The 12,227-nt window shown below is 42.3% G+C and overlaps 1 protein-coding gene and 1 long non-coding RNA gene across 3 annotated transcripts in view; one reads left to right on the top strand and one right to left on the bottom strand.

Annotated features, from left to right (window-relative positions):
* Window positions 1-10,188, top strand: part of LOC141770188 (uncharacterized) — a 127,210-nt gene extending 117,022 nt beyond the window's left edge. For both annotated transcript variants that reach the window (XR_012594455.1, XR_012594459.1), the window contains exon 6: window positions 10,051-10,188. This is a non-coding gene — a long non-coding RNA (uncharacterized LOC141770188). The remainder of the gene's footprint in view (window positions 1-10,050) is intronic.
* LOC141770165 (plexin-A2-like) overlaps window positions 1-11,283 on the bottom strand; it is an 84,416-nt gene extending 73,133 nt beyond the window's left edge. The window contains exons 1-2 of the mRNA XM_074639825.1: window positions 10,060-11,283; window positions 5,532-5,714 (exon numbers count right to left, since the gene is read on the bottom strand). Of these exons, the coding sequence (XP_074495926.1) occupies window positions 5,532-5,714; window positions 10,060-11,283 (1,407 nt within the window). The remainder of the gene's footprint in view (window positions 1-5,531; window positions 5,715-10,059) is intronic.
* Between the last annotated feature and the right edge of the window lie 944 nt (window positions 11,284-12,227).

Below are 12,227 nucleotides of genomic sequence, written 5' to 3'. Positions count from 1 at the left end.
TGGTTAGACTGTCGGCTATCCCTGTGACCTTTCACCCCGGATACACCCTTCCTGTGGCAGGCTTGACCTTTGCGGTGGCCCTGCTGCCGCAGTGATCCACTGATGGCATTTATTGTCATGCCCCATTTCCACTCAGCCTGTCCATTTAGGGGTGATGGAATAGGATCAGAGAGGTGACCCCGTGCTCCTCTGAGGCTCCTGGGAGTCTGAATCACGGCTGCTCATTCTGTCAGTGTAATAACAAACTCTGGCCTTTAGACGCTCTGCACTTAAAGGAGTAATGATGGATTCCTCACACTCGTAACCCAAACTTACTGCTCACTTCCTGAACACATCAAAAACATACTTTCCGCTCTGTGTTTTTCTTGGTCTACCTTCTCTTTCTTAATAAATCTGTCCCTCTTTCTTTTTTTCACCGAGTATGTCAGTCTTTTTTACGTCTGTCTCTGTTGTTTCTCTCTTTCTTCTCTTTGCCAGTCTTTGCCTCGCACTGTCTGTCTCAGTTTCTCTTTTCCTCTCTCTCTTTCTGTCAGGCTATCTTGTTTTTTCCCCCGATGGCTCATCCAATGAAAGAGCTGCAGTGATGCTATCTGCGCTCCCAGTCTGGACCCGTGTGTGTGTGTGTGTGTGTGTGTGTGTTGTGTGTGTCAGACAGATTGCTCCTCATAAGACTGAGGCCTCCAGGCTAATGTCACAACAGTCCTCTCACACATTTCCTCAGTCAGCTGCATGCCTGTGCGACTGTGCAGTAAGCAGAGCCCGCGGTGCTACCAAGTCAATCCAGTTAGATCAGAGCACGAGCCTTATAGGAACTTGATTATAATATATCATTACAGTATGCATTCGGAATGAAACGTGATAGACAATGAGCTAAATCAACTTCATGAACCTCTAAGAAAGAGGTCATCTAATGTCTGTGGGCCTGGTGTAAAGGGATCGCACAGCGATAAAGAGAATCACTATGGTGGATGATAGATTCCAATAGATGCCTGTTGTCTGTACTTCTATAGCGTGTTTGTGTTGGCTTGCCTACCTTGCTTGTCAAAGCTGTGAGTTTCAAACCTATCTCGATATGTCATAGCTAGGCATGCCGTGGACCATTAAGGATTCAGTATGCTTTAATAAAAGTGCTTGTCAGATTGTCAAACAGCGTCTGAAACCCCCTCCAGGCTGTTCTCATACACCGTTCATAGCTGTACAGTACCTACGAAAAGTAATGCACTGTAATTCATATATATCCCACAAAATCAATTTGTATGTAATCCACATAATCGTGAACCAGAAAGTATAAAGAGCGACAAAGCTTGCGTAGTTAGGAGGTCGGGATCGATGGGTGGGTCCAAAAAAGTAACGCCACTTCTGTAGTTATTTTAAACCAAACCACGATCATTTCCTAAACCTAACCAAGATGTTTCCTGTGAACACGGAAGTTTATTTTGAAAAGACCGTATGCATGTAACAAGAAGAAATTGAAACGTGTTGCTGGACATTCATAGGAGAATGCATGAAAATGTAGATAATAGTAATATAAAGAGCAACAAAGTTCATGCAAGGAGTAGGTTTTGGTGGATGAATTGGTCAAACTCAGGACTTTCACCCCGCAGACTCGGGTTTGAGTCCTGGGAGAAGCCTATTTTTCACTTAGTTGACTTATTATTTTCAGTTTTCAGTCGCAGTTTGGTTAGGTTTAGGCACCAAAACTACATGGTTAGGTTTAGGAAAAATATACATACAGTACATATACGCATACAGTATTCAATGTGTGCTTGTGCTTGCCATGCTATATACATCCAAATGTAAATAGAAACATTGGCAATTCTGCCCCAAGTGCAAATAGTATTGTTAGCTACTGACACCTGGGTGCTAACAGCATCTTAATACCTTAATTGTCTCAGTCATTTTTCCAAGCAACCATCTCAGATATGAGGATTTGAGGCATTTGTTTATCTTTGGGTTTTGGATAGTTGATAACGATTTAGAAAAAAACATTTTGGGTGACTTCTTTCATCGTCATTTTATAGCCACAATGATAATATAATTGGCAGATTAATCAGTAATGAAAATAATCTTTAGGCTCAGCCCAAAAATGGTCAGGATTGGAGCTTCTCTCAAGCTCTTCTTCCTCATTCTTCACTCAACTACTTCGTTCAACACTATGAACACCTTTAAGCTGAGACTGAGTCTGAAAGAGTGTACCATTATCCCCATTGTATCATTTCTCACCCTACTCTCTATGACAGCTCCGGTCGGTCAGAACAGCTATAAACACTTTTGCCTTCAGACGTGGTCAGATGACACGTTTGAACTAGTTCCTGTCAATCATACACTTGTCAGCAGTACTCTGTATTAATACTCAATCCCTACACCTCATGATGCAAGCACGGCAGAGCAGCAGAAACCTGATACTAAAGGAATACTGAAGTTAGACTTTAAAGGCTGGCGATATTCTATGTGTGTCTTATTGTTAACAAATCCAATGAAAAGACCAAAACCAACAATGCTTGAGTCAACCTCTTAATGCTTTCAGAATTACCCAGCCTGTCTTTGGCAATCAGCTCGCTTTGTTCCTGTTGACTTTAAAATTAGGTCATGAGTACTGTATATATTTTATTTTTTCTTTAAAGGGTAAAGCTAAAACAGCTGAGCAACTGGTTGGTTTTTAGTAAATGCTACTCAAACGGAATCAAAGGGTGCATTTGTTGCGGTCTATTTTCAGCTGCAGATTTGGTGAGTTAGTGAGTTTTACGGCAGCAGAACAGTGCATGTGGGGTGACTCAAAATAACTACAGTGCCAATATTCATAACAGTGCCACAATTTGGCTCACTGGTGTGTTTTTATTAATAGTCTTTAGACAACAATGGAGGCGTGTGGCACAGAGGAATAGGATATATCATGGTTAAGGCTACTCACGCAGGATTAATAGTATAAATGAATTGTTGTTTTTTTGTCTTTATTTGATTTTGTTGACTATAAGAAAAATGTAGGTTATCACCAAACTTATAAGTTAGACTTTGAAACATTGAAAACCGGAAAAATAAAACTCACAAATCATAAGATAGATTCTGAAAATAACGAGATTTTAAAAGAAAACTACTGTTAGGCTTTGAAACAAGGAAAACACAGATTAGACTTGTTATTTTCTCCTGCCTCATCAGGTGAAGGATTCAGGGGAGTGATTCGAGCCTACAAGATGCCGAGAACACTTACAAATCTAACCGTGTTAATAAACATGTAAACATTCATTTCAAGTACACAGAGATAATATTCAAAATGAGTGAAGTGGTCCTGTAAGTACTTTGTAATGCTAAACGCTATTCAAACCAAAATCCACCAGGACGGTGTTAAACAAGAGGCACTAGAGCTGCATAATTTCCTGTTATTAATACAACTAGCAAAGGACCTGAAGGAACAGACGTGTGCTTCAGTTGTGGCCCAAGTTGTCATGGATGAAAAATTTACATTAATCTGTCCTTCGTCCAAAGGCTGAAGACGTAGTGCTGCATGAATACTGCACCTTTGTTCAGCTGCCTAATGTCCCACATAATCACCATGATATATTAAACATAACCCGTTATGCTAATTGGGCCATTAATTGATCATATTATTGCATTAATTAGTGTTAATGGATTAAAGATCATTATTACATAAATGTGGCACGGCGGTGAGATGCAAAAAAAACAGCTGTGGGTGATGAATCCCGGTGGTGTATTTCTCATGGACGACTGATAAATGATGTAATATGGAGTTTGGAGGCAGAAACCTTTAGAGTGATGTAAGACATTAAAGGGCCATTCCACCAATTTTACCGTTAATCAGTTAATTAGTCCTGAGAGACACAGTGGCTCTTGAGGAACTTTGTAAAGGGCGGGTCAATTATTATTATTTTTTTTAGGTTTTTATATCATTCTGTAGCTTCCCATTGGTGTTCCTTGTGTATTCAAATCCGAACATTCACATGTTGGTCAAAGTATCTATGTTTTAGCATCAAAATGCTAATTTCCCAAGCCCTTCTAAGAGCTTTATCCCACGTGACCTGACGTAGGTTTCTGCATGACACTGCTACATAGACAGTATATATACATCCTATTAGTACGTGTATCAAAGTTACATATAGTAACTTAGATGGCGGTCGGCACGCTCCCAGTTTGGAGAAGCAGACAGAAGTACCGGCACAGAAGCTAAGCAATGTACTGCTGTGGACTCTACATTAGTTCGGATTTGAAAGTCATACAAACAAACAAACTAGAAACAGGTAGATGCAGCGGTAGAGCAGCAACTCCCGTGTTTTGTAAGATAAAATTACCGTTTTTGTGAATGGAGTCTGGTGGCTTTGAAGAGAGTTCAGTTTCACGTCGGAAAGGGCTGTATGATGGCACTTCATACACTTCAATTGATATTGTTGTTGTTTTTTTATTTAGGTGGGCCTTTTTTTAGGTCGCTAAAATAAGTTTTTCTGCTGCTCCCGTCCACAGCTGCTTTACCTCGCCGTCAGACAGCCCTTTCTGCCGGGGAACTGAAGCCATTATATCGCTCTCTTCAAAGCCACCAGACTCCATTGACAAAAACAGTAATTTTACCTCGCACAACACGGGAGTATACATGAAACCCCACTTCACAAAATCCAAACTAACCCTTTCAGTTATTTCCAAACTTAGCACAGCTAACATTGACTCAGCTAGTGGTAGTGTTCACATTATTCATAACCTTATTAATTAGCTTGGTCTGGTAAACTACGTCACTGCTTTTTGCTAACGGCTGAGTGGCCATTTCCATTTGTAAACTCTGGAAAAGAACGCAGATGGAGTCGACCTTTAAGTCTGAGAAAGTGATGATGTCTCAGTGATGTCATCAGGGTTATCTTGGCTTTGGCAAGCCTGCATTACAAACTGTGGGTTTAGAATTTGATCGACATGGGACATTTACGAGACAGAGGTCTAACAAAAAGATGCTCTACATTGCAAATGTAGGTTGCAGTGTGTTTGGAGTTTGACTCCGCAAACTAGGAACTAAAAGTCCGGATATCTCTGCCTCTGCAGACTCGATTTTGACTATTCTTTTTGTAGTCTGTCTCTCGTAAGTCCCCAAACTTTCAGGGAATGCAATATTAAATCGCTGGAGTATAACTTTAATTTATCAGGTTTTGTTGTTGTTGTATTTGTTCATGCCTCATCAGGTCGAGGATTTAATGGAGTGACTTGAATCTTCATACAAGATACGAAGGACACTTTAAAAGATGTGTATAAGCATGTTAAATCACCAGGCTACATTTTGCATTGGAATTCAAAAACTGAAACACGAAGATAACTCTCAGAAGAGACAGAGATGCCAGTGGGTCATCAATAGCAGCCTCAAGAAATCAGTATTGTGTTTTGAGTAGATAAGTGATGTTACTTGTCATCAAGAGGGTTTGGTTGCATCTCTTGAGAATCAACAATTTTGCTGTAAACAACCAGACAATCCTGAGTATCAGTGTGTAAATTTGGCAGTTTAAGCCTGTCTGGCTCGACAGCGTCTGCATTGCTGCTCTCACCTTCTTCAGCCGTCCAGTCCTGGTCCCCAGGAAGATCACACTGTGTCCGTTGTAGATGTAGGAGGTGACAGAGGTCAGCCTATCCCTGCTCTCTGTGTACAACATCCGACCCGACACCAGCTGGGAACCCCCCAGGGGCTGGTTTATATCCAGGCCACAGAAGTGATCATCGATGGGAACAGGCTGCATGGAGAGAGGGAGGGATGGTGAGATAGGTGTTGGGGTGAAGATGAAGAAGGCATTAAGAGTACAAAGACAGAGAGGTGTTTTTTAGTTTTTTTTTCAGAAGGTGTGGGGAAGAAAACAGGAGAAGTGGTGAAAGGAGGGAGGGATAGAAAAGGGAAGAGAGTGAGTGGAAGGAGGAGTGAGGATGACAGATGGAAGGAGGGGAGGTCGAGGTAACGAGAGAGAGGGAAGAGCATAAGTGGGATCCAGAAAAATGACTGAGATCACTGTAGACACATGTGAATGCAAGAGAAGAACTCAAACTGACCTGTGGCAAGCCTAACATGCATTAAGTGCACAATTTTCAGGGTTTAAAATGGTTACTTCAAAAGGGCTCTGGCTGCCGCGTATATCAACCCGCCTCGGAGCGGGCGAATTTGCGGAGCAGACTAATTGCTGATGGCAAACACGAGAAAAGCGGCGTATTTTGCGCCGGTTTCTGTGATTTTTAGATCACTTGATCTGACATCACACAAAGACACGGCACAAGAGATGTCAGATTTTGATTAAGCATCAAAGAGAGCTGCATGCTCTGCCGTCCTGTTACATCTACTAACATGCACCTCAAACCTTTGCTAATTGCCTGCCACTCAGTGTGTAAATCTATCTTTTTAGGGCAGCTAATTTCTCATTTCACATCCTCGACTTCTTATGCATATTAGTCCTCACTGTTGTTTTTCTTTCATCAAGCAATGTGCCTCAGTTTTACTGAATGTGATCAGTGAAGTGAACTCGGCGTAAACAAACTTCATAACTCAACCCAAATAAGCCATTTTCTTTTTTTTTAAACTAAGTATTGTACGCATATGTGAATATTTGACAATATTTGTTTCAACAGTTGCATTTGTTACTATTTACTGCTTGCAAAATTGCCAGTCTGAAATTCTGCAGCTGATTTTTTAACGTCATACCTTTTATAACTACTTGGAAAGAATCATCAGAAATTCTACTAACTAAAGGCCGTTACACACCAGGGGGCGTGACAAATAAATGACACGAAAATGCGAAATACTTGCCAGCGAATATTATATGTCTAGGGCTTTTATTGTGACAGGTAAGAACGAAAGGAGTAGATCTGGTTTGTGCTGCCTTTGTCAAGGTTGAAAGGAGTATTAAAGGTTGCTGTCTTGGTTCGGACTATGGAGGCCTCCACGTAGTTTCATTAATATAGGCGCAACTCAACCCGTTCCGCACAACATGATTGGTTGACGCCTTTATTCATTCTTCAAAAGCTTAGAAAAATCAACCTTGTTCCGAAAAAAGTCACTTTTTTGCCAAGTAATATTCGCATTTTGTGTGAAAATATTCAGACAAAACAACACTTCAAAAAAATATATTGACGTGCAAATTAATTGAATGTATAAAACACGGTGTCTAAAGGCCTTTATGAGTTTCATCTAGCAACACCAGCAGGTTGACATTTGTAATTTTAAGTCTTAACAGCTGTTGGATAGATCGCCATGAAATTTGGTACATATATTCATCAGGTTTAATTGTAATTATGAGCAAATACCTTCAGAATATTATTTTACCCATCAACCTCAGCTGTTTGGTTTAGTGCAAATTATCAATTGTTTGCATGCTAACACTCTTAACTAAGATGGTGAGCACTGAACATCATACAAGCTTTAAATAAGCATGTTAGCGTTTACATTGTGAGCATTTTAACATGCTGATATTAGCATTTAGCTTAAAGGGATAGTGTGGGTGTTTTGAAGTGGAGCTGGAGTATTTATCCATAGTCAGTATATCTACAGTAGATGACGGTCGGCGCACCGCCAGTTTGGAGAAACAGACAGGAAATACCGCACAGAACCAAAGCAATGCTGCAATACAGCTGTGGACAGGGCTGGCAGTAAAGCGTATTTTAGCCACCTAAAAGAGAGGCTCACCTAAAAAATTCGATATCCGTTTAAGTGCACACTATATTTAGACTATTTTTACCACTTTATCTTGCCATCAGACAGAACTTTCTGATGGGCAACTGAACTGAAAGAGAAACGTATCTATGCGCTTTTCAAAGTCACCAGACTCCATCGACAAAAACAGTGTAGATACCTTTCACTTTCAGTTCAGTTCCCCATCTGAATATTCTAAATATAGCGTACACTTAAACTGATACTGATATTGGTTTTTTTAGGTGGGTCTTTCTTTTAAGTGGCTAAAATACGTTTTGCAGCCGGCCCCGTCCACAGCAGAACATTGCTTTGCACCTGTGTCGGTACTCCCGTCTGTTTCTCCAAACTGGGGGCGTGCCGACCGTCATCTACTGTAGGTAATACACTGACTGTTGATAAGTACCTCATACAACCCCACTTCAAACCACCAGAACTATCCCTTTAAATCACCCCTGTGACTAAGTACAGCCTCATAGAGCCGCTATAGCGTGGCTGTTTTGTCTTGTTACCTCAGTAATTGGCAGATTGTGACATTGGCATTTTGTTACTTTCTAGTAGTCTAACATTTAACAAGCAACAAGTGTCAGTGAAGCAGCAGAATTAAACCCAATTGGTCTTAATAATGAATAGTAGTAATTATCTTAAGATAGGCACGTTCTTGACACAGGAAGGAAATATGTGATATCAGTATCGGCCTCAAAAATCGGTGCATCCCTAGACACACTTTGCTGTTGATCTTTCACTGAGTAATTAATCATGTAACCAAAGAAACGCAGTATCTAATGACATCTTAACAAAGCTGAACCACTGCATGTCATTTACAGTCCATTTTAGATATAAAGCTCTTTGGTTAACTGCGCAGTGAGAGTTAATTATTGCATTATTATGTGTCTCCGTCCTCCCTCAGTTGCTCCTATGAATAACATTACATCGTATTTGTTTGATGGCATGGTGGAATCAAAGTACATGTTGTGAGCCACCAGAGCAATGGATGCGATGAATATCATTGTTTTCATGGTTCACTTTCAACTCGTTTCCATGAAAGCCATTCATTATGCAGAATTATAGCTTTCACAAAGGAACCGACTTGGACATTTACAAGGAAGCCCTTTTCTCAAGATCAAGAACAGGTCTCAGAGGGTTCAAATACTGCTGACAGCGACAAGAGTGGAAGGAAGGAGGTGGGGGTGGAGAAAGAGGAGGAGAAGAAGGCGGGAGTCAGTGCCCAAACCCCTGAATGAAATCAAAGCTCCATACAAAACTCCTCTGATTAGCATTGTGGAATTAATCTCGTCCAGCTCTTCTGCTCTCGCGGTATCCTGAAAACCTGAAGGGTGTTTCCAGCGCAGCACTGGCTGCCTGCTTATCAGCTTTTTAGGCTCCAATCATGGTTGTGGATAATCAAAGAACCAACTTTCAGTAAACCTATATCAATGCTGCTCACCACCTTTCATAGTTGGTCTAAATATGTGTGTGTTATAGGCAGCCTGGTCTCCTAAAAATTACATTCCTATACATCAAAACTGCATTGTCAATTACGTTTTGAGGGAAACGTATTTTCTCCCGGATTACATTCTTTTTTGTCGTATCACAAAGACGTTTTAATCCTAGTCTTTTTAGGAAGGAGTTTGGGTTGGATGGTTGGGTCATACAAACACAGGACCTTCACCCAGAAGACCTCTGTGCGTGTCCCGTGTGAAATCAAAAGTCTACGTTGAGTTATTTTCAAATACATCTGTAATGTAAATAATAAACATGATGTTTTCCAAAACCTAACCAAGTAGTTTTGTTGTGTTTTTGTTTTGTTCCAATTTACAACGTTAACCACGTGTTTAAAACTTTATAAAACTGCGACCGTAATCCGGGCGAAAATATCTTTTCCTTGAAACATAATTGAGAACTCAGTTTAGTTGTATGGGAATGTAATTTTGTAGGAAACAGGGGTTGGTTATATGAGGCAAAATCAGGGACTGCCCATTGCCCCGATAACACACACTCTTTCTGCAACAAACAGAATCACGTGGCTAATTATTATGCAGAATTACATCATCGTACTCTTCCCGGTCTTGTTGCCTTGAATGCCTTCGTTGGTTGGGTTGGTTAGGTTTAGGCATGAGGAGTGAGATTAGTTTAGGTTTAGGGTAAGAATATTAGGGTAAGCCAACCAGAGGCAGAGTAAGGCAGGTCATGCCTTCGCCATGGTAGGAAGAAAAACATTGTGACTGGGAAGGTCCGATGATGTCATTTTGTATAATAATTAGCCATGTGCTTCTGTTCGGGATAACGGGCTGCCGGGACATTTTCAGACTATTGGGGTTTCAGAATAATGGGCCGTCAGAACAATGGCATGGCACCGCAAAATCAAAGGGTTCACCGATGCCTTTCTCTCTCTACAGTCAACCTACCGCCTTGGTGCACTGCACGTCCTTTCCCAGCAGCCAGTGCAGCTCCAGGTTCCCCTCTCCCTGGTAGCAGGACTGCAGCCGCTCCTTGATGCGTGTATTGATGTCTTGGATGGTGAAGACGCAGAGAGCGGAGTGATCCGGGGGGTCGTGGCACTGCTTCTGTCCCTTGGAGAACACGGCGAAGAGCACGTCCTCCTGGGCGCTGATGTTAAGCGACTTTGCTAGAACCCTGCCGGCCTTGGACAGGTAAGCCGCCTGCAGCAGACGGTACTCCTCACCTTTGTGCACACACCCCACAGGAAGCGACACATACGAGTGGAACTTCTTGTCGCCTTTGCAGAGGCGGATGATGCGGGAGGTGTAAAACAGGTCGCCAGGTGAGCCGCCAGTGGGCATCCCGTTCTCGGGCGTCTCCGGCTGGACGGTCATAAAGTAGACGAAGCTGCCGCTGGCGAAACCATAGATGTAGTAGATGTCAAAGTGTGGGACAAGAGCCAGCGTGTCTGAGGGGATTTTAATAAGAGAGGAAACAAAGTCAGTGTGAAGCTCGTAGTCCAGCATGGCAGAGGATTCTGGGTCACGAGGCAGCTTGCGGCTGGAGATAGTTGGGAAGTAGTCCTGTTTGCCGCCGACGGCCGTGCCGATGTACAGAGTGGCATCCTGGCCCTGCGAGGGCACGACAACCCCGTACATCGTCCCTGTTTGGTTGTCACTGGACAGGTAGTGTTCTTTCTTGTGTGTGGGCTCCACGAGGATGAACAAGTCATCCAGCCTCATCAGCTTGCAGACGCCCTGGTAGAGACTCCCACAGGCCAGCAGCCGGTTGTGAGAGTAGTCAACAAGCAACAGTTTGTTGACATTGTCGGTGGAGGCAAGAGGCTCGGAACAGGGTTGGACAATCAGCGGTGGATAACACGCTTTGTTGTCATACTCCGGGCCCGTATCGTGGGACACCAGGAGGGTGAGATTAGATGACAACTTGTAGATTCGGTTGACGGCTCCGATGTACAGAGCCCCAGTGGACTGATGCACAGTCAGGTGGTTCAGCGACCACTCCCTCCTCTCTGATTGGAAGGTGTTCGGAGTCTGTCCGACAGTCGTCTTTTGATTCACAGAGATTAGAGTCAGTAGCCACAGTGCCAGGGGCCATGACATGACCTTTAGAGGACGGTGACCTTTAGTGCGGCCGCAGTAAGTCCATCCTTTATCCAAGCACGTTCCCATCCCCAAGTGGGCTCCAAAAAAATACCGAGCTCAGACAAAACACCTGGGATCCCGTGTTACCAAGGAGCGCTGAAAAAGATGAGTGCGGTCTCGTCCTCTTCGAGTGATCTTCACATCATTCTGAAAGAGAAAATAAAGACATTTGTTTTAAACTCCTTGATTCTTTCGAGGGTGAAAATCTGCTTTAAGGGTATCATTAGATATCTAAAAAAATATATGTGCTTGTTTTCCCCTCTATCTCTGCTTAGTCAGACACATGAGACATCAAAGAAACAAGTAATCATTTGTTCAAACTGTCTCCCCATATTTACTAGCTCAAGAGATGGTCCAATATTCGCCCTATCAACAGGGGGGCTCATTATATTCGCCTCTCTGTAAGAGAGAACTAACTGCAGCCTGTTGTTTGAACAAAGCAGTGACACACTGTAGCCATGCCTTCCCTCTGTTTGGGCGGCTAATTAAATGATCCAAATGTATTAATTATGTGTCCATATTTTGGGTTCCCTGTTTCCCTTTCTCCCCTCTGCCTTGTTTGCTTAAATGGTTGAATCCAGGAGGAATTAATCACTCTCCACTGCGGCCGACATTCCTAAATTAATCAGGCTTTTTTTTCTAGGGATGGCAGGGAGTCATTAGAGATTCAGAGCCAGGCGGCATCAACCCTCACACTTCCATGTTTAATTTCATTAGCATATTTTATGTAGATATTTCCAGGGGACAAAACAATGTCCGTCAAACACACGACGGATTGGAGGATGGATGAGTTAGACACATGACAAAGGATGTTTGATGTTTTTTTCCCACCTTGTCATAACTATTATGTGATGTATGTTTTAGTTTTGATGCAAGGTGTTTCTCATACAGATGAGACAAAATGAGCTAATTTTTACCGTTTTTTTATCTCAAAGTAAAGACAGATGATTAGTTAAGGCAACTCAAGCATC

This window comes from Sebastes fasciatus, chromosome 1 (assembly GCF_043250625.1).
Source record: "Sebastes fasciatus isolate fSebFas1 chromosome 1, fSebFas1.pri, whole genome shotgun sequence".
In the NCBI taxonomy this organism is placed as follows: domain Eukaryota; kingdom Metazoa; phylum Chordata; class Actinopteri; order Perciformes; family Sebastidae; genus Sebastes; species Sebastes fasciatus.
The sequence above is the reverse complement of the archived record's forward strand: the minus strand, read 5'-3'. Positions and strand labels throughout refer to the sequence as shown.